Below are 20,609 nucleotides of genomic sequence, written 5' to 3'. Positions count from 1 at the left end.
GAATCATAACAGTAATAACAAAACTATTATACTTTAATATGTTTTTTTTACACATTCAGTATTATCCATATCTCATTCAATTGTCTTAGTAGCTCTGTAAGATAAACTGATTTATTAATATCCTTTTTAATAATGAAAATAAGAATCAGAGAGAATAATAGACCCACTTAAGGTGTATATTTACTAAACAATTTCCAAGCATTCCAAGACTTCAAAAGGCACCAGCTAAAGGAAAACAAACAAACAAAACAACAACAACAACAAAAACAATTTATCATGCCCTTTTCTTTTCATATATGATAGAACGTGAATCAAGAGAAGTTCTAGATACACAAGCTGGATTTAGAAACAGCAAAGGAACCGGAGGTCAAATTTCCAACATCTGTTGGATCATAGAAAAAACAAGAGAATTATAGAAAAACACAAACTTCTGCTTCATTGACTACACTAAAGCCTTTGATTGTGTGGATCACAAAAACCATGGAAAATTCTTAAAGATACCAGACCACTTTACCTGCCTCCTGAGAAACTTGTATGCAGGTCAAGAAGCAACAGTTAGAACCAGACAGAGAACAACAGACTGGTTCCAAATTGGGAAAGGGGTACATCAAGGCTGTATATTGTCACCCTGCTTATTTAACTTCTATGCAGAGTACATCATGGAAAATGATGGGCTGGATGAAGCACAAGCTGGAATCAAGATTGCCAGGAGAAGTATCAATAAACTCAAAATGCAGATGACATCACTCTAATGGCAGAAAGCAAAGAGGAACTGAAGAACCTCTTGATGAAGAGGAAAGAGAGAGTAAAAAAACTGGCTTAAACTCAATATTCAAAAAACTAAAATCATGGCATCTGGTCCCATCACTTCATGGCAAGTAGATGGGGAAACAGTGGAAACAGTGTCAGACTTTATTTTTTTGGGCTCCAAAATCACTGCAGATGGTGACTGCAGCCATGAAATTAAAAGACGCTTGCTCCTTGGAAGAAAAACTATGACAAACCTAGATAGCATATTAAAAAGCAGAGACATTACTTTGCCAACAAAGGTCCATCTTAGTCAAAGCTATGGTTTTTCCAGTGGTCACGTATGGATGTGAGAGTTGAACCATACAGAAGGCTGAGTGCTGAAGAACTGATGCTTTTGAACTGTGGTGTTGGAGAAGACTCTTGAGAGTCCCTTGGACTGCAAGGAGATCCAACCAGTCCATCCTAATGGAAATCAACCCTGAATATTATTCATTGGAAGCACTGATGCTGAAGCTGAAGCTCCAATACTTTGGCCACCTGATATGAAGAGCCAACTCACTGAAAAAGACCCTGATACTGGGAAAGATTGAAGGCAGGAGGAGAAGGGGACAAAAGAGGACGAGATGGTTGGATGGCATCACTGACTCAACGGACATGAGTTTGAGAAAGTTCCGGGAGACAGTGAAGGACAGGGAATACTGGCATGCTGCAGTCCATGGGGTTGTAAAAAGTTGGACATGACTGTCAACTGACAACAACAATGATCTCTTTCACAAAATGTGGTTCCTTATTACTGCTGAGTATGCCATGATTATCTTAGAATCCTAGGATATCCTAGAATAAAATTGAATGTCTTAATCTCCATCTGACAACTAAATTTGCTTTCATATACAAATTCCATTCATCTTTAAAATCCAGACCTCTAACTTTTTTTCATACAGTTCTCACAGAAGATTCCAAATTGTTAAGATTTACTGAAACTTCATTTGGGCTTACAATTAAGTTCTTCACATACTTTGTCTCATTTATTTAGCAAAAACTATGAGAATGTCATCTTCACTGTAACAGATGAGGAAACAGGCTAAAAAATATCATAATTTGGCCAAGGAAACAGTGCATAGTAGCATTCCGCTCTTATTTTGCCTTAACTTCTCTAATAACTGTTGTAAATTTCTCAAACAGATTACTAGGTCTTACAGGAAAAGGAGAACATACTGTGGAGGGGAAGAGAGTTCATACTTCATGCCCTGAGCACTACATTCTACATCATCAGCAATCAGAGAAATCAATATTTTCATAAAAGGAACAAAGTATTTTAAGACTACTTACTTTGTATGTGGCAATCATTGAATCTTTCTGAAATTTTGTTTTTTCTTCTTTGAAGCAATGCTAAATGTATCTCCCTCCCTCCCTAGGTTATAGTTAATATTGAATAAGATAATAAATATGATAAGTGCTTTCTGAACAATATGCATGAGAAATATTTTACTCAAGACAATTGATAAACACTTGTTGAATGAGTGATTTCCAGGTGTACTGCTTTTATAAACTATTCCAAATCTTGCTTGAGGGTAGTCAGTTGAAGAAAAAGTGAGACTTGGAAAAAATGCAAAAGAATTCTAGATATAAATCTAGAATTAAGTTCATTCCATTTACAATGATTTTTTTTAAGCTCATGATGTCCCTAATGTCACTGAGGTACTTTTCCTAAAAATATAATGAACCCTCCCAGCCACAGTCATAGATGCCACCACACTGCAACCAGGACTGACAGTGGCCTCCAGAAAGAAGCAGAGCATCATGTATTTTGAGAGCACTCACCCAGAAGCAGAGCTACAGAAGAAATAAATGTTTATATCTGAGACTTAACAGAATGAGGCACTTTATTCACCCTCTATCACAAATATAGACTGGTACTTTTAAGGTGCTAAATTATAAAAATTAGAATAAAGTTTTAAATGATAAAATATGTCATGTAACCCAAATTAATGAACAGACAAGCAGCAAGCAACAAGATATGCATTGCCTAAAACAGGCAAGCTATTTTGTTAAAAATCCTTGACAAATGGATAATTAAGATTGAATATTGACTACATTCATGATTTACTTTTTTATATCTCCTTTCCCACTGATTTGAATGAACATATATTAGTAACTAGTTTCATAGGATATCTCTACAACCAGAAAATTATCTAGTGTAAAATATTCTTAGATTTTCAAATGTTTTTATGTTACAGAAAGTATATTAAAATAAGCAACTAAAATTGTTTATGATCTTCCTCTAAAGAAAATCATTAAGAACCACAGTTCTGAGTTTCCAGGAAATGTTTTGCAAGAGGAAATTCCATACCTGCAAACATCAGCTCTGAGACATCGGGTTTGACATGGAGACAGGTGAAAAGCGGCAGAGGACACTGCCCAGTATTGACTTTTTCCTTCAAACTACTCAGGGTAGTGTTCATTCTCTGTCCACAGAAGAAAGGAAAGGTTTTACATATATAAACGGTTACAGATAAGAAAAAAACAATCTCCATCAAATAGTGCTTCCAACCAAGACCCTTAAAACTTTTATGATAAAAATTAGCCTTATTATTATCTAGAAATCTCTAATCCTGAAAAAAATAAAAGCTCACTGGAAGTAATTATCTTCATTCTAAAAAACAGCCATAACTCTGGGGACTATGTTGACATTTGAGCTGGAAAATGATTTGGCAGTGATAGAGCCCAGAAGGAAGTCAGTCCTCAGATTCTCTGGCACAGGCTCCACCCGCCTACTTTATCTTCTGATAAAATATCACCCTATGATCATGTGTCAAATGTGTTTCTTCCATGTGATTCATTCCTTTTGTTCTGGCTTTCTCCAGGCAACCTCCATTCTTCCTCTGCCACTTAAATATTACTTGTCTTCACCTCTTTATCTAAAAATATTGCTACTTGGGCAGATGAGCAGTTGAGGGTTAAAATATGTAGCTTTCTAAAGAAAAAGAATACAAAAGTATTTCCCTATACATCAAAACTGCCACATGGGGAGTTCCCTGGAAGTCCAGGGGTTAGGACTCCTCACTCAAACTGCTGAGAGTGTGGGTTCTGTCCCTGGTTGGGGAATGAAGATCCCAAAAGCCAAGCAGCACAGCCCACCACAACAACAACAACATATAACTGACACACACAGCTAGAATAAATTAGTAGGCACAATTGCAGCATGAAATGTAGACGAGTTACATCTGGCAGGGAGTATGTACTCAGTGCATGTTTACAGGGTAATGGGAGTCAAGTGACTTTTACAAAAATGCATCACATTTTGTTTTATTTTAAAACATGATATACATGGTCTTCTTGTATTGAAAGGATTGTAGACTGAGACAGAGCTTACATTGTGAATTAGTGTTTCTCCTATTAACATCCCGAAGATATCAGTAAAGGTGACAGGTTGTCCAGAACTTTTTTTCCTCCATAAAGACTCAACATATCTTTTAATTTTCTGTGGTGTGAGAAGTAAAAGAGGGTTGTGGCTGACATTTTTCATTAGCTCTTTGTTAATCTCCTCTGGCCCTTTCTCTGGAAAATCAGGGTGAGAATATAAGGTCGACATATACCTGTAAAGAAAATAAAAGATACTCAGTAAGGATAAAGGGCATCACATAGTAAGTAGTCTTCAAAGAAAGCAGGCATCTCTGCTATCAGAAAAAGAAAGAATACTGGAAGTAGTTGATTAACTGATCTTCTGATTGAAGCTGCTGCTGCTGCTAAGTTGCTTCAGTCGTGTCCGACTCTGTGTGACCCCAGAGATGGCAGCCCACCAGGCTCCCCTGTCCTTGGGATTCTCCAGGCAAGAACACTGGAGTGGGTTGCCATTTCCTTCTCCAATGCATGAAAGTGAAAAGTGAAAGTGAAGCCGCTCAGTCGTGTCAGACTCTTAGTGACCCCATGGACTGCAGTCTACCAGGCTCCTCCGTCCATGGGATTTTCCAGGCAAGAGTAGCAGAGTGGGTTGCCATTGCCTTGTCCATCTGGTTGAAGATATTAACTCATTTAAGAAAAGAATGCATCAATCAGAAAATAGCTGGTCTACAATAGACGTAAAGGGGAAGTCTCAGAGGAAACACTGGACTTCCCTTGCATAGTCCAGAGGAGAGAATGCCAACTGGGCCAACTCTCCACTCTCTATTCTCCAGGAATGGGCATCCTTATCTGACCATCAGACACTGATGACACAACACATTGAGAGCCTTGTGAATAAATGGGACTTTTCTGGATATAATGGGCTTTCCTGGTGGCTCAGACAGTAAAGAACCCGCCTGTAGTGCAGGAAATCTGGCTTTGATCCCTGGGTCAGGAAGATGCTTTGGAGAAGGAAATGGCAGCCCACTCATTCTTGCCTGGAGAATTCCATGGACAGAGGAGCCTGGTGGGCTATAGTCTATGGGTTCCCAAAGAGTTGATCACGACTGAGAGATTAACACTTCACTTTTTTTTTCCAGTATATAATACTAGTCAAACAATCTGATAATTTCACTTTTCATGGTGATTATCTATAGGTAGAGAATGTGCTATCCAGACTATTGTGAATGCCTAATTCTCCTGATACATGTGGTTTTTGTTTTAATTGTCCATTGGCCAACAAGACAAAAATCCCAAGTCTTGCCAACTGTAAGTCTCGGAATTTTTGAGCATACAAATCTAATGGTGAAATCCTAGAGAGAATAGCGCTGTCAGGTAAATGCTTTCTTATGAAGATTCTGGCACCAGCCATTTGGCCACTTAAGGTGATGCTGGAAATCAACATGTAGCTTAGTATTTGATAACTGAGATGATAAATGAAGTTACAGTTTTCCTGGAAACCAGTATCTTTACTACCGTAGCTCTCATACTAAATATTAATTATTAGTTTTCTTGTCTCCCTTAATTAGTTGTGATCACCATCAGGGAAAGCTTTACTCATTTATATCTGTTTTTATCTCAATGATTAGCCAATGCCTAGTATATGACAAGCATGCTTGTTTTGAACTGTTGAACTGAGAGCACAAAATAATGAAATATTCCACCACTTCATCCAACCAAAGAGAATATAGTGAATATATATAAATCTCCTGTTTCCTTATATTCAAGTCAAATTGCCACCACAATGATTTATTTTCCCTTCATACAGAGGAGAAAACTAACTCTGGTATGTTCTAGGCCTGAGCAGGCTAATTGCTCATCAGACTTGTGATAGCTTTCAATTCTTCTGTTTTAAAGATAAGCAGAGGATTGATAAATTTAATGTTCACAGTTCCCCAGTTAGTAACAGAAGAATTCAAATTTAAATTTTTCCTCTCCCCTGATAGGTTTTATTTCTTAAAAAGTCTTTAAAATGATTTCAGGTCTTAGAGACCAAATGATTCCCACTACATATTGAATTGGAATTTTTTGCTGGATTCAGAGTTATTTAGAAACAAACTGAGATTAACCATAATTTAACAAATGGAGAGTGATTATAGACTGAAAATGGAACATATGCTCTGCAAAAAATTAAAAATTCTTAAAACAGCTTTATTACACAAACATTTCTTAACATTAATGTTAAGGATTCTTAACATTTCTCATAACATGCAATAGTATCACTGACTCAATGGACATGAATCCGAGCAAAATCCAGGAGATAGTGAAGGGCATGGGAGCCTGGCATGCTGCAGTCCATGGGGTCACAAAGAGTCAGACACAACTTAGAGACTGAACACAACAACAAAGATTAAGTCAAACAGGCTTACTCTGAACTCAAGCCTGGTATAATTAACAAATATCTACTAAAAATATAGCTGACGTTGCTAGAAAGATGGAGAGTCCATTCATTTCTATAGCTACTCCAAGGTCTACTACATGATTCATCTATATAAACTAAGATCCAATTCTGGACCTCATCATACTTTTCAATAAATTCACATATTGGTGTAATGATATTGGTTTATATTTAAAGATACAATAAAAATGGAAAAACAAAAATTATCTTTGAGTCTCTAAGTGATCAGTTCTGGAACTATTCAGAATGTGTTTCATCCTTTATCACAACATTGAGAAATTTTTTATTGGTCTCACTTATTATTAAGAATAAGTTCTACATCCATGGACCACTGGCTTGCCCTTAACTTATAAAAAATGTATATTATGTAACTATGCATTGTTTGGATTTAGCCTTGAATTCTGGAAAACTTAAACCTAAGCCTATATCTCATGCCTCCCAAAGCTACAGGTTATAGCATGAATTTTTAATTTAATTTATAGTTCTATACATATATACATACAACACACACATACTGATACTTTTTTCCCACTTCTATCTTTATGGTATGAAATCCAGTTTTACTTTACTTGTAAACTACATTAAATCATTTCCTTAATGAAGCAGGATTAAAAACAAGGAAAAGGAAAAGAATCTACATAATGTCAGTAGAAATCAACTCAGTCACAGAATAATTTTTTTAAAGGTAGGTGAAAAGGAAACAATATGATAATTCTGCTATTGGAAGTTGTTTTTAACAGTTCAGCAGAAAGATGTAATTACTCAAATCTCATTTACATTACTTAAGACTTCTCTATATTTAGTTGATCTTTTAGTGAATTAATGCATGATTTTAACAAGCGCCTCATAAATTTCCTCCAGAAAAACCTGGAGCCTCCTCTTTTTTTGTTCCTTCCTCCCAATGTTAGCCACTGGATCTAGATTGAAAATCCTTCCTCTTAGGTTAAGGGATTGCTCAAAATCTAGGACTTTGTGCCACAATTTCAGACATAGGTCTTTATAAGAGGTCAAACGTATATGGACGTCAGCTCAATTCTCTGTTTTTGCTCCGTGTAGAATGGCTGCAGTCCATTTTCTGCTATCTAAAGGTTGAAGTTATCTCATTCACATAGGGAGTCTCTTTCCCCTTTCTTTATTCCTCTCTCATGAGAAGGTTGGCTCAAGTATACAAGTCCCATAGAGAGACAGAAAGACCTAGAACACCTCAACCATTTGCACTGGAGCTGATTTCTCTGCTTGTTCAGTATTTATAAGCCAATTTCCCTTAGAATTAACAACTGTGAATTGGATAGTGAATTGGAACTGTGAATCATTGTGGTGACATCTATGACTTGAATTTTTGCTTTGGTGATGGCTAAAAATGGAATAGAGGTCAATGGCCAATTTTCCTAAAATAACTTTTTTTTTTAACTTTTGTATTCATCTTTATGTTTTTCAACATATTTATATGATGGTGGAACACCTCATTCTCTCCATATGAATGCCTTTTAGACTAAATACAAATTAAAAAAACAAACTTAAAATTATTCCAGAGAGCAAGGAATTCTCACCTCAATTCCTGATGCCAAATCAGAGTCAATGTTTTAAAATATTAGTGCCTGGTGCCTCAGGATCTTTCTAATCATAATCTTCAGGGATAAAGATTTAGAATTTCTATGCTTAAAAAAGTTCCAGAAGTAATTCTCATATGTAACTAATGCTGCTCATGTCTTGACAAGGCCCTCGACACTGTGAAGCAAATATCCTGAAACCCTAAAGAAAGTCTTAGATTAATTTTCCCCCAAAATGCAATTACTTATGCAAATCTTCATCTAGTCATTAAATATGGGACGAGTGGGAGAGGTTCATTGGCATACAAAATAAGCATATTCCCCATCTCAAACAACATATTTTTCTAACATAATTTTCATCTTTTAGTCTACCATTTCTTATGGGTCAACTTCTATTAAAATTGGCTCATTTTTCAATGTCCCACAAATTCTTCAGACTGTTAAACTGAAAGTTTTCATTCTTGAATTTCATTTTATAGCTTCAAATCAGGTCTTAATGGTCTATAGATACAGAACTGTTCTCATTTTTCCTTTCAATGATAATGACATACAAATACAGCAGTCAATATCCAATAGTCTAGCAATCCCACTACTGGGCATATACCCAGAGAAAATCATAACTCCAAAAGACATGGTTCACTGAAGCATTATTCACAACAGCCAGGAGTGAGTGAGTGAAGTTGCTCAGTCGTGTCCGACTCTTTGCGACCCTGTGGACTGTAGCCCACCAGGCTCCTCCACCCATGGGATTCTCCAGGCAAGAATACTGGAGTGGGTTGCCATTTCCTTCTCCAGGGGATCTTCCCGACCCAGGGATCGAACCCTGGGTCGATCCCATTGCAAGGTCTCCTGCATTGCAGGCAGACGCTTAAACCTCTGAGCCACCAAGGAAGTCAACCTAAATGAGCCAGGACACGGAAGCAACCTAAATATTCATCAACAGAGGAATGAGTAAAGAAGATGAAGCATACATATACAATGGAATATTATTCAAACTATAAAAAGGAATGAAATTGGGTCGTTTGTAGAGACATGGATGGACCACCTGGAGATTGTCACACAGAGTGAAGTAAGTCAAAAAGAGAAAAACAAGTATCGTATATTAATGCATATATGTGGAATCTAAAGAAATGGTATTGAAGATCTTATTTGTAGACCAGAAATAAAGATACAGACATAGAGAGGAAACATACAGACACCAAGGGAGGGAAGGAAAGGTTGGGATAAATCGGGAGATTGGGATTGACATACACACATTATTGATAGCATGCATAAAATAGATAACCCATGAGAGCCTACTGTGTAGCACAGGGAACTCTACTCAATACTCAGGGTTGACCTAAATAGGAAAGAAATCCAAAAATAAAAAGAGGGGATATATGTATACGAATTGGTGATTCACTTTTCTGTACAGCAAAACTAACACAACATTGTAAAGCAACTCTGCTCCAATAAAAATTAATTTATTAATAAAAAAAAGGAGAAAAAAATCAACAGCCCTTTGATACTCCAGATGAACAGCTGTGCTGAGGGAGAGCACTGTGTTCACTGAGTAACAGCACACTGGCTCACTGTCACCAGTTCACTCAGGCCAGTTCTCCTGGTTGGCTAATGCTTCTATTTAATGAATAACAACCATCATCCAAAAATCATTTCAGAAATAATTACTATAGAGGTAGCAGCAATTACAAGAGAAGCTTTTGTCTTACATAAAGTTCTCTTCAGAAAACATTACATATGTCTTACATAAAGTTCTCTTCATAAAGCTCTCTCACAGAAAACATTATGGGAGGTCCCAGCCTTCTCCAGGTATTCCTGTATTACCTAACTTGTGCCAGGGAATGGTCATGTATCAGCAGAATATAAAAACTTACACAAGAGTATAATTTGTTTTTCCAAGTTTTTCCGAATCCTTTCATTTGAACTGTCTACCTTCTTACCTATACTTTTCAAAAGAAAACTGTTAATATGAATCATCCTGACCACTTTTTTTTTTGTCTCAAGAAGTATGTCTTCTCCATGGTTGACAGCTGTTTATCTTGTCCCTATCCTGTCTCTGCCCAGATCTTTCTATCCATGATCCATCTGTTTATTTATCTTTCATCTATCCCTCTACACTATTTCCTTTATCTCAGACTTCTACATAAACACTCTAGTCTCTTATTTTCTGAAAACAAAACAAAAACATTTCCTGGGTCCTATATTCCCCTTCTTGAAATAGTAAAAGGTTCCTATTAAGGTTCACATTTCCACCTTTTTTCCTTTCATATTCTATTCATTTCTTATTGGTAATTTCATGATCAAAGGTGCCCTTCATTTACCTTATCTACTTTAATTTTTGCTAAAACCATGAAAACTCTAAACCCAGTTCTAAGCAAAGCTTCTCACAGATTTTTGCTCTATTAAAATATACACTATTTGTGAAGCACGCCCCGTCCTTGACTACTTTGCACTGTCTGTTATTGCTTGTTTTCTTCTTCTTCTTTTTTTGGCCCACTAACTTTTTGGATGTTTTGGAGATCTACAAATGGAATGACTGATGATAATAACTGAAGTGGCAGAAGGTTGTGAAATTACTAAGGGAAGATGCGTAAATGTAATAGAACAAAAGGGAAGTCCTGGAGAAAAGCTAATTTAAAGGGGAAAAGTAGTAGAAGCAGAAAAAACAACAGTGAAGAGAGAGCAATCAGAGAGGATGGCGGGGAGCAAGCTAGGTGGGATCTGAAGGAGGGACAATTCAGTGTGTGAAATGTCTCAACTCCCAACCTCATCTTCCAAGACTCCCTGCAAAAGTCAAGGAAAATAACTTCAAAAGACCATTATATCTGGAAATTATGTGGTCTCCAGGTAAAAAAGGATTGTAAGAATTTTAGGAGTGCATGCATGTGCATGCTCAGTTACTTTATTCATGTCTGACTCTTTGTGACCCTGTGGACTGCAACCCACCAGGCTCCTCTGGCCATGGGATTCTCCAGGCAAGAATACTGGAGTGGGTTGCCATGCCCTTCTCTGGGGAATCTTCCCAACCTAGGAACCCACATCTCCTGTGTCTCCTCCACTGCAGATAGATTCTTTACCTATTGAGCCATCTGGGAAGGCCTTAGGAGTACATGGCCTTTAAGGAAACAGAATAAATAAAAGAAAGCTAATCTGAGGAAATCAGACACTAATGGATAGAGCAGAAATGCTGTACATATGAAACAGTGACCTACAATATTTAAATGATTGGGTGGTAATATTTAAAATTCCCTTGATTATTCTTTATTCAGAACCCTGAAAGTATTTTAGATGTGTCCCTAAATGTATAACCAAAGCAATGACTGAAGCTCTAATTAAGCCCAAATATACACCATTACACCCTGCAAATACCACTGAAGGTCTGGTCTTTCTCTATTAGATGACTTTAAGAAGACATGTTTCTTGCAATGTATTAGTCAGTGCTGGACCAAAGGGATATAAAAAAAATAATGATTAGATAAATAAAATTATCTGAAGAGTAATAATAAAATGCTTGAGTAGGTGAAGTTAATCTAAGGGTCCAAGTTTTTCCATCATATTCATATTACTCATTAAACAGGCAGGTGCCTGCTCTTTCCTTCAAGGGAAGGAATAATGATGGGCTACACCCTTCTTTCAAAAGAGATAAATCATGTTGAGGGGACAGACAAAATAGATGGCAATCATGGTTTTAGGTTCCTGTTTTTCAGCTAAAGAATCTGGTTCAAAATATTTAAGAAACTATAGATTCTTTAAATGTGACTCTCTAGGTAGAATAGACAGATGTACAAGAGAAGGTTACGGTTGAGTTGAAAGAATCCAGAATAGGGGGTGGAAACCCTGAGCTTCTATGTTGGCTCTGCTATGATTTGGACAAATCACTTGACTTCTGAGTCATATTTTCTTTGCTTGAAAAGCGAAGAAGCTCATAGCCAACTCACGGGATGAGAAGATACAGAAATCTTAAAATACAGACATATATAATATATATTGTAATTATATAATATATACCTATATATATTATATAATATATAATAATATATAATATAATTATATAATATATACTTATATAATACTTATGTTATATAATTACATACAATATAATATTATAAAAGATAAGTTTTACCACAGGCTGAATGACTAAAAGGCCTTGTAAACCATTCTGTAATAGGTGATACTTTTATTTGAGACAGCTAAGCAAGACACTTGATTTTCAATGTGATTGTGTGAGGTAAGCACACCAAAAGGTACATAGTATCATCTTTGAAAATGTTTTACAAATATATTTTTGAAAAGGCAGACCTACAGTACACAAATATTTACAAATATTATACATACTGATGCCTTAACTCCATCCAAATTTAGTTGAACTTAGATATATTTAAAGGATTAATTTCATAATTAGTCAGATATAAATCACTGAAATTTATTGCATTTATTCATTCAAAAGTTGTTTTCCTTCTTCTGTATACTAATGTATCTTGCATTTCACTCTATTTGCCCTAAAGAAGAAAATGAATACCTAGTGAATCATGTAGACTTAGACATGATCACTGCGAGATTACAAATCAGTAAATTATAGGAAGATTAAATTAATTATGGGTGGAGTACATTATTCCACTTATGAGGTTTTCTATAGAATTATTTCAATTGATCTATTTTTTGTTTTAGGTTTAACTATTATTACATTTTAAGTCACAAATGGCTTTAAAGGGAGCCAACTTATGATGAGAGTCATCAATAGGTATGAATTTGTCTTAAAAATATTTTTAAGAAACAAATTTCTGCATCAAGCTGGAATATTTCAGTAATTTGAAGTTAATGTCAACTTTTAAAACACTCTTTTCTGGTTTCAGGTAGATAAATGCCAAGCATTTAGGATGATAAAACCAAGATGTAAAATGTATACTAACCATGTGGATCCAGAAAGACCAGCAATGTAGGTAGCACAGTCCAAAATCCCTGACTCATACAGTGCCTTCATCACACCAGAGAATCCTACCATGGCTCGAAATCCCCCACCTGAGCCCAGTATGGCCACCACAGGCACCTGGAATGATGAAACACAGGGTTATTTATCAAATAAAATCGTAAACTATGTCATGCTCATTTTCATTTGACATGTCCCACATTTGGTAATAAGGGATTTTAAGTTCACTCATATTTTGATATTATCTAACTGTTAAATATAAAATAATGTTTAAGAAAATCAAGAATTAATGTCTATTAGAAAGCAGACATTATTAAAATGGCCACCTAATCCTATTTGAAAACAATAATAACAACAGCAGCAGTCCTTTATATTTGCTTGACTCTTTGCAGTTTGGGGCTTGCTTTGGGGTGTACTTTTTGTTTTAATTGATCCTTTCAAAATTGCTGTAAATGAGCAAAACAGTATTTGGTCATTTTGCAGATGGAAGTTCTGAAAGGATGCTATTACTTATATAAGATCCATTAGCTGGTAATCTATAGTTAAGTAAGCACCTTGCCTTCTTGGTCCAGAATTCTTAGCGATCCTTTATGCTGACCCACTTCAAAAAATATGCTATTATTTAAGCCATCAAAAAGAACGTAATCATCTTAAAGACATATACAATTTATTTCTTCATCTTTAATTCATTCATCAATCTGATTAAGTGGCCTTTGTGTTTCAGGCATCCCCACAGTGGATCTGGGGAATACGGTTAATTTAAGTGAGGCAGAAATAGTAATTACGACAAGAACAACAAAAAAAGGAATAGATGACATTCATTGAGCTCTTATTATCTGGTTGGAATTGTTCTCAACATTTTGTAGACATTGCCTTATTTAATCCTCACAAAATCCCTATGAGATTTCTATTTTACAAGTGAGGAAACCCACGCCTTGAAAACTTGTGTTAAGAGTCATGCAACCAATAAGTAGCAGAGTTGAGTCAAGAGTCATACACTCAGTGTGGCAGCATGCCTTAAAGTCAAGTGCTACAGGCTGGCAGCACATCAGGTCCAGAAGGTGTGGTCAGTTCCAATCAGAAGGACTGGAGTGGTGGAGAAAGCTTCACAGACAAAGAAACCTGAGCTTGATGCTAAAGATGCAAAATTATTCCATAGGGAGGGATAAAGACAAGAGAGAAGGCTGTTCTGGGGAATGGGAAGAGCATAGGCCAATGAAGAGTACTTGCAGCGAAACAGAGAGGCATAGACTGTCTGTAACATGACTGAAATACAAGAGCGTTTATTTGGAAAACTTGTGTAGAGTCATGCAACCAATAAGTAGCATGGTTGAGTCAAGAGTCATACCCTCGGCTCTGATACCATGCCTTATCTCACGTGTGCATAGCTTTCAGGGGGCCCACAAAGTCAAAAGTCTTTTCACAATAACAAGAAGATCTTACTTTCCTTCTTTCAATCTCATTTTCTCATGAATGTAAAATGGAATTTTCCAGAGACTATATGATATTAGATATAGCAATAGTTTGAATTTAAAAACACATGTATACCTGTGGCGGATTCATTTTGATATTTGGCAAAACTAATACAATTATGTAAAGTTTAAAAATAAAATTAAATTTAAAAAAAAAAGGTTATGCTTTGCTGAAGGCTCAGATGATGGTTTGCAATTACTTAGTAATAAAGTATTTTTAACCAAAAAAATAAAAAAAATAAAAACACATATGAGAATAACCTGCATTGAGTTTCAAGCACTTAAATCCTAAAGCTTGGGTGTTCACTCACCAGTGGGATAAATATAGATATTCGTGACACCATTTTTTGAGAACTAAAAGGACCAAAAAGGTTATAGAATTCTTACATATAGAAAGGGAAGTCTATAGGGGTTAGGTCTTACTGGAGGTAGAACAGTGAATGGCAGGACAACCAGAACGGATTTCCTAATCCAGGGCTCTTCTGCACTACTTGGTGGCTATCAAATTTCAAGCCAATTGAAGCCCTCATTCATGAAAACACAGTGCAATGAAGCAATTGAAATGGCTTTGAACCTGTGTATACTTAGATGAACAGAATGCTCTGAAACATAGTTTTTAAATTGTAAATAAAGTAAAATATATAAGTTCTGAAAAACTTACATGGAGAGGGATGAAAGCTAAGATAGGAAACTAAAGTGGGTTATAAAGTGGGTGAATGGAGTATAATACAGTATTGAGTAGTTGTAAGGATGCCAGTTAGAAATTAGGAGAAGGGATTTGAGTTAGGCCTTGAATGAAGGGCTGAGTTTATAGGTACTATAATAATAATGATAATAATAAAACGATTTACTGTTACTATGTGCCAAACACTAGATAACTTCCCTGGTGGCTCAGAAGTAAAGCGTCTACCCGCAATGTGGGAGACCTGGGTTTAATCCCTGGGTCAGGAAGATCCCCTGGAGAAGGAAATGGCAACCCACTCCAGTACTCTTGCCTGGAAAATCCCATGGATGGAGAAGCCTGGTAGGCTATAGTCCATGGGGTTGCAAAGAGTTGGACAAGACTGAGTGACTTCACTAGAATAGCCACAAATAAGAAAAGGTATGTGATTCTGAGATGAAAAGATCAGTCTTAGTAGTAGGACTATACTAGGGAGCTAGGAAAAAAAGATTATGAAAGACTTTAAAGGGAAAAAAATGTCAGCGTTGATATTTTAGAAGGAGGAAGACTATTTACATTCAAAAATTATGTGGGGGCTTTTAAGTCTGTTGATTTGGTTACTTGGCAACACTGTGTTATTGAAAATAACATTAAGCCCAATACAAATAAGGTAGTTCAGAGTAAAAGTAACAGGTAACACTATTTCATTTCAACATATAATACAAAACCTACAATATTGTTCAAAGAGAAATTTCATAAGAGAAGTTGGAAAATTGAATGTAAACCTCTTTAATCCTAAGAAAACAATTCCCCAGATGTCCTTCTTCACATGCCAGGAGCCCAACACATACTTATGGATGACAATCTTATGTTAGGAATTTTCTGAAAACAGCCACTTATTAAACTGGGACTCATGTAACTCAGTTTTCATCATTGCTTTACAGTAACCCTAAAGAGGTTTTCAGGTCAGAAATTTGGATTGCTATCATTTGAAAGAAAATGCCATATTATTTGTGTATAAAAATTAAATAATGAAATAATTGAACTGTACAGACTACAATTTACAACTTTATTTATTGTACATGAATTACTATGTTTTGTGCATCATTTAATTTTTGCAATTCTATGAGATATATCTTATTGCCATTTTAAAGATAAAGGCATTGAAACACAAGAAACATCGCTTTTCCACTGTCATAAAGCCAGAAAGTGGTGTCCTGTGGATTTAAAGCTGGGTTTGTCAGATTCTGAAGTTTTAAATTCACTGTGGTCCACCGGAAATAATCCCCCATAACTACAGGGACCTTAGCAAAGGAAATCCTCTTTGAAAAAATTTGGGGGTAGGATTAATAAAATTTTTGCTACTGGTACATTCTGGATTCCATAAGTCATACAGAATATGCATTTTTAAAATATAAAATTAAAAATTTTATTAACTATAAATAGAAAGGAAATTTAGACTTACGAAGAAAATTTATTTCATTTAATCTTGTGTGTGTGTGTGCTCAGTTGTGTCTGAGTCTTTACAACCCATGGACTGTATGTAGCCCACCAGGCTCCTCTGTCCATGAAATTCTCCAGGCAAGAATACTGGAGTGGGTTGCCATTTCCTACTCCAGGAGATCTTGCTGATTCAAATATCAAACTTGTGTCTCTTGTAGCTCCTACACTGGCAGCCGGATTCTTTACCAACTGTGCCACCTAGGAAACCTCCTCAAAAGGAGATTATTATTATTTTCATGTCTCAAATGAGGAGGTACTTAAGTGCACACATTATACCATATCTGCATCCATATTGCTGATAATCAGAATGTGAGATGCAGAGTCAAGGACACATAATTCATGCTCTTTCTTTTTCCCCATTATTCAAAAAGAAAAGAGTAATCCTTGTTGAGAAAAACCATTTGGTATTTAGCTAAATTACTTTCTTTTTTTTTTTTTGCCGTGGCTCATTGCTGCTGGGATCTTTCTGACCAGGGATTGAATCTGCACCCTCAACAGTGAAAGCACACAGTCCACCAGGGAATTCCCTAAGTTACATTTCAGATTTATGCATCACTTCAGATGCCAGCACAATTTTATGTAACGAATAAAGACTAACTTTGGATGTTTTAATAGTGGTAGTCATTCTGAAATAACTTGCAAAGAATAATGGGGGACTTATAAGGTGCAGATGTTAGTCCTGGCTCTAAGTCTAAAAAAATGAAACAAATAAAAGTTGCTGTGAGGTTTTAGGTTATATTTAGACTTAATTGCACCGATATTTGTGTATAAATGGTATCAATGAATATTTCTCATACTTCTGTCATACGATTACAGGAAATGAATTTTATTTACCAGAATCCCTGTGTTTTGATTAAATTATTCTCATGCATCGGCTTGCGGATATTATTAATTTCCTCCTTTGCAAAATAAAATTTGAAAATGCTCAAAGATTTTTTTTTATGTTTTAATAGATTTTAAGTTCCAACAATTTATATAAGACTTTTGCCTTCTTGGTTCCTGTATTAGTCAGAGTTCTCCAAAGAAACGGAACCAGTTGTAGGTAGGTAGGTAGGAAGGTAATCTATCTATCTATGTATGAAAGCGACTCACACAATTATGAAGAATGACAAGTCCAGATTTGCAGTTGTAGTCCAAATGCCAATAGGTAAGGAACCAAGAGAGCTGATGACTCTGGTGAAGCCCAAGTCTGTTGGAGAATTCTCTCTTGCTTGGTAAGGCTGATCCTTTTGTTCTATTTAGGCCTTCAACTGATTGGATGGGGCCCACCCACATTATAGATGACAACTTGATTATTCAAATTTCACTGACTTAAAGATCAATCAAGGGACTTCCCTGGTGGTCCAGTGGCTAAGACTTCATGCTCCCAATGCAGGGGGCTCAGGTTTGATACCTGATCAGGGAACTAGTTCCCACATGCTGTGACCAAGAATTCTTATACAGCAACTAAAGATCCCATGTGCTACAAGTCATACCTGGGCAGCCAAATACATAAATAAATACTAATCAAATAAAAAAACATCCTCCACACTGATGAAAATTGACTATCACAAGTCCACCCCTTCTCAACTCAGCAGCTATATGCATCCTTTTAACCATACTTAATCTCCAAATAAAGACAACAAGGTCATACTCCTACCTAACATGATATAGATATCCTGTGTGCAAATGGAAATGCACTAATCCTTTCCCCAGAAAAGAATGCAAAGTCCTTAGATATGCTTATTCTTCTCTTTGATACCTCATAACTTAAATATGAATCTGTTTTTACAATTCTGTGTGTGCATGGACATATACACATTCATAATAAATTAAGGAAGAAATATTCATGGCAAATACAATCTCATTTCAGGCATCTGGTATTTATAACTACCTCCTATTACTATCCATTCTGTATTTTCTTTGCCTTCAACTAGCACCTCAGCTGGTGGGTGATCTAACCTTCATTTTGGAAAGTTCTGGGTCATTAGCAGTCCTTCCTGGATTGGGTTCTTAGAGTTTTCCATTGATGTAACTCAGGGCATTGTAATACTAACAGACGGACACCACAGAGGATCTCTTGTATCTCAGATATACTCTTCCTTACCACATCATCAGTTCAGTTCAGTTCAGTCGCTCAGTCGTGTCCCACTCTTTGTGATCCCCATGAATCACAGCACGCCAGGCATCCCTGTCCATCACCAACTCCTGGAGTTCAATCCCTCTTTAATAGTCAGGGATCAATCACCCCCACCAGGATAGTAGTTCCCTTCTTTACCTACTGAGTAAAGAGGCGCCCACAAAGGTCAGGAAGCAGTCTTAAATTATACTTCAGAGGAATCACTGTTGCACTTTCGGTAGAAGCATCCCTTCCTCAGAATTAAGACCCCTAAGTCAGAAGAGTATAAGGTCGTGCAGACAGGAAACAAATATTTTGCCAGTGGGTCCCTAGGGGTGATAGCGAGTCCAACCACTTCCACTCTTGGAGTCATGAATCCTGGGGATAAACAGCACCAATTCTGGATGCTGATTCAGAGGATTTAAACCTCCCAGAAAACCATATTCCAGGTCTGCAAGGTACTGCCACTGAGCTGGCACTATAACTGAGTCTTCAAAAGGTATTCTACCATTCCATCAAACTAGCTACTTCATGACGGTGGAGAAGATGATAAAGCAGGTAAATTCCGTGACGTGGTTCATTGCCATACTTCATTTGCTGAGAGGCGATTTCCTTGATCAGAAGCAATGCTGTATGGAATATTATGACACTAAATAAGGCATTTTGTATGTCTACAGATGGAAGTTTTGGCAAAATTCTTGAGTACAGGGAAGGCAAATTTGAATCCAGAGTAAGTGTTTATTCAGGTAAACACAAAACATTGCTCTTTCTGTGATGGCAGCAGTCTGGTGTAATCAATCTGCCACTGATGACCCATAGGAATGATGCCATGCTGGGGACTCAGTGTTGGTCTCTGCTGCTGGCCAACTGAGTACTTAGCAGCTGCTGTAGCCAGTTCAGCCTTGGCAGATGGAAGTCCACACTGCTGAATCCAAGCATAACCTCCATCCCTGCCATGATGGCCACTTTTTTCATGATCTTACTGGGTGATGACAGGGGTGACTTGTGAAAGAAACTGACTGGTATCCACAGAACAGTTCATCTTACATACTTCATTAATAAAATCCTTCTCTGCTAAGGCCACTCTTTGGTGGGCATAGACCTAGGACACAGCTATTTTCCATCCAGAAGAAAGATCAATTCATACACCTCCTGTACAATCTTTTCCTTTTTTGTCATCAGTTTTTTAACTGTGTTCTTTTAAAGTCCCTAACCAAGCAGCCCAAGAATTGGCCACAGGCCATGTATCAGTATATAATTTCATGTCTGGCCATTTCCCCACCCAAGCAAAATGAAAGACTAGGTGCCTCTTATAACTCTGCCCTCTGGGAAGATTTCCCTTCACAACTTTCCTTCAAGGGTATCCCAGAAAGGGACTGGGGTCCTACAGCTGTCCTCTTTCAGGTGGTACTGAAACATTGTGCAAAATCACCTGTGACAAGAAACAAGTGTTCTTTCCTCTTGTCAACTGACTCCCTTATGAGGCTCTGGATGCAGGATGGAAAGAGAGGTTAGGGTAACAAAAGTGGGACACATGGGCAATTGGGCCACTTCTTAATGGAATTTATGTGTATCTTCAGGGCCTGGTCAGCCTGATTTCATATATAAAACTTCCATAGTATGATGGAGTGCATCTGTGCAAACCCAACTTTATGGCTGGGTGGATCAGATAACATGAGTCAGCTGAGGTCACATGATAACTTGGTCACCTATAGTTAAGCATGCAATCTCTACTAAGGCCCAGTAAGTAGGCCAAAAGCTACTTTTCCGAAGGATAGTAGTTAATTAAAGAGGATGGCAAGGTCTTGTACCCAGGGTGCCTGTGCTGCAATCCACCTACAAGTACCTACCCCAGCCTGCAAAGAGCAT

General features: G+C 36.9%; 1 protein-coding gene across 2 annotated transcripts in view; it reads right to left on the bottom strand.

Moving 5' to 3' along the window:
* PLA2G4A (phospholipase A2 group IVA) overlaps window positions 1-20,609 on the bottom strand; it is a 174,257-nt gene that overhangs the window by 52,080 nt on the left and 101,568 nt on the right. For both annotated transcript variants that reach the window (XM_059875405.1, NM_001075864.1), the window contains 3 exon segments: window positions 12,990-13,126; window positions 4,124-4,346; window positions 3,101-3,215 (listed from right to left, as the gene is read on the bottom strand). In XM_059875405.1, coding sequence (XP_059731388.1) covers window positions 3,101-3,215; window positions 4,124-4,346; window positions 12,990-13,126 — 475 coding nt within the window.

Source organism: Bos taurus, chromosome 16, assembly GCF_002263795.3.
Source record: "Bos taurus isolate L1 Dominette 01449 registration number 42190680 breed Hereford chromosome 16, ARS-UCD2.0, whole genome shotgun sequence".
In the NCBI taxonomy this organism is placed as follows: Eukaryota; Metazoa; Chordata; class Mammalia; order Artiodactyla; family Bovidae; genus Bos; species Bos taurus.
The sequence above is the reverse complement of the archived record's forward strand: the minus strand, read 5'-3'. Positions and strand labels throughout refer to the sequence as shown.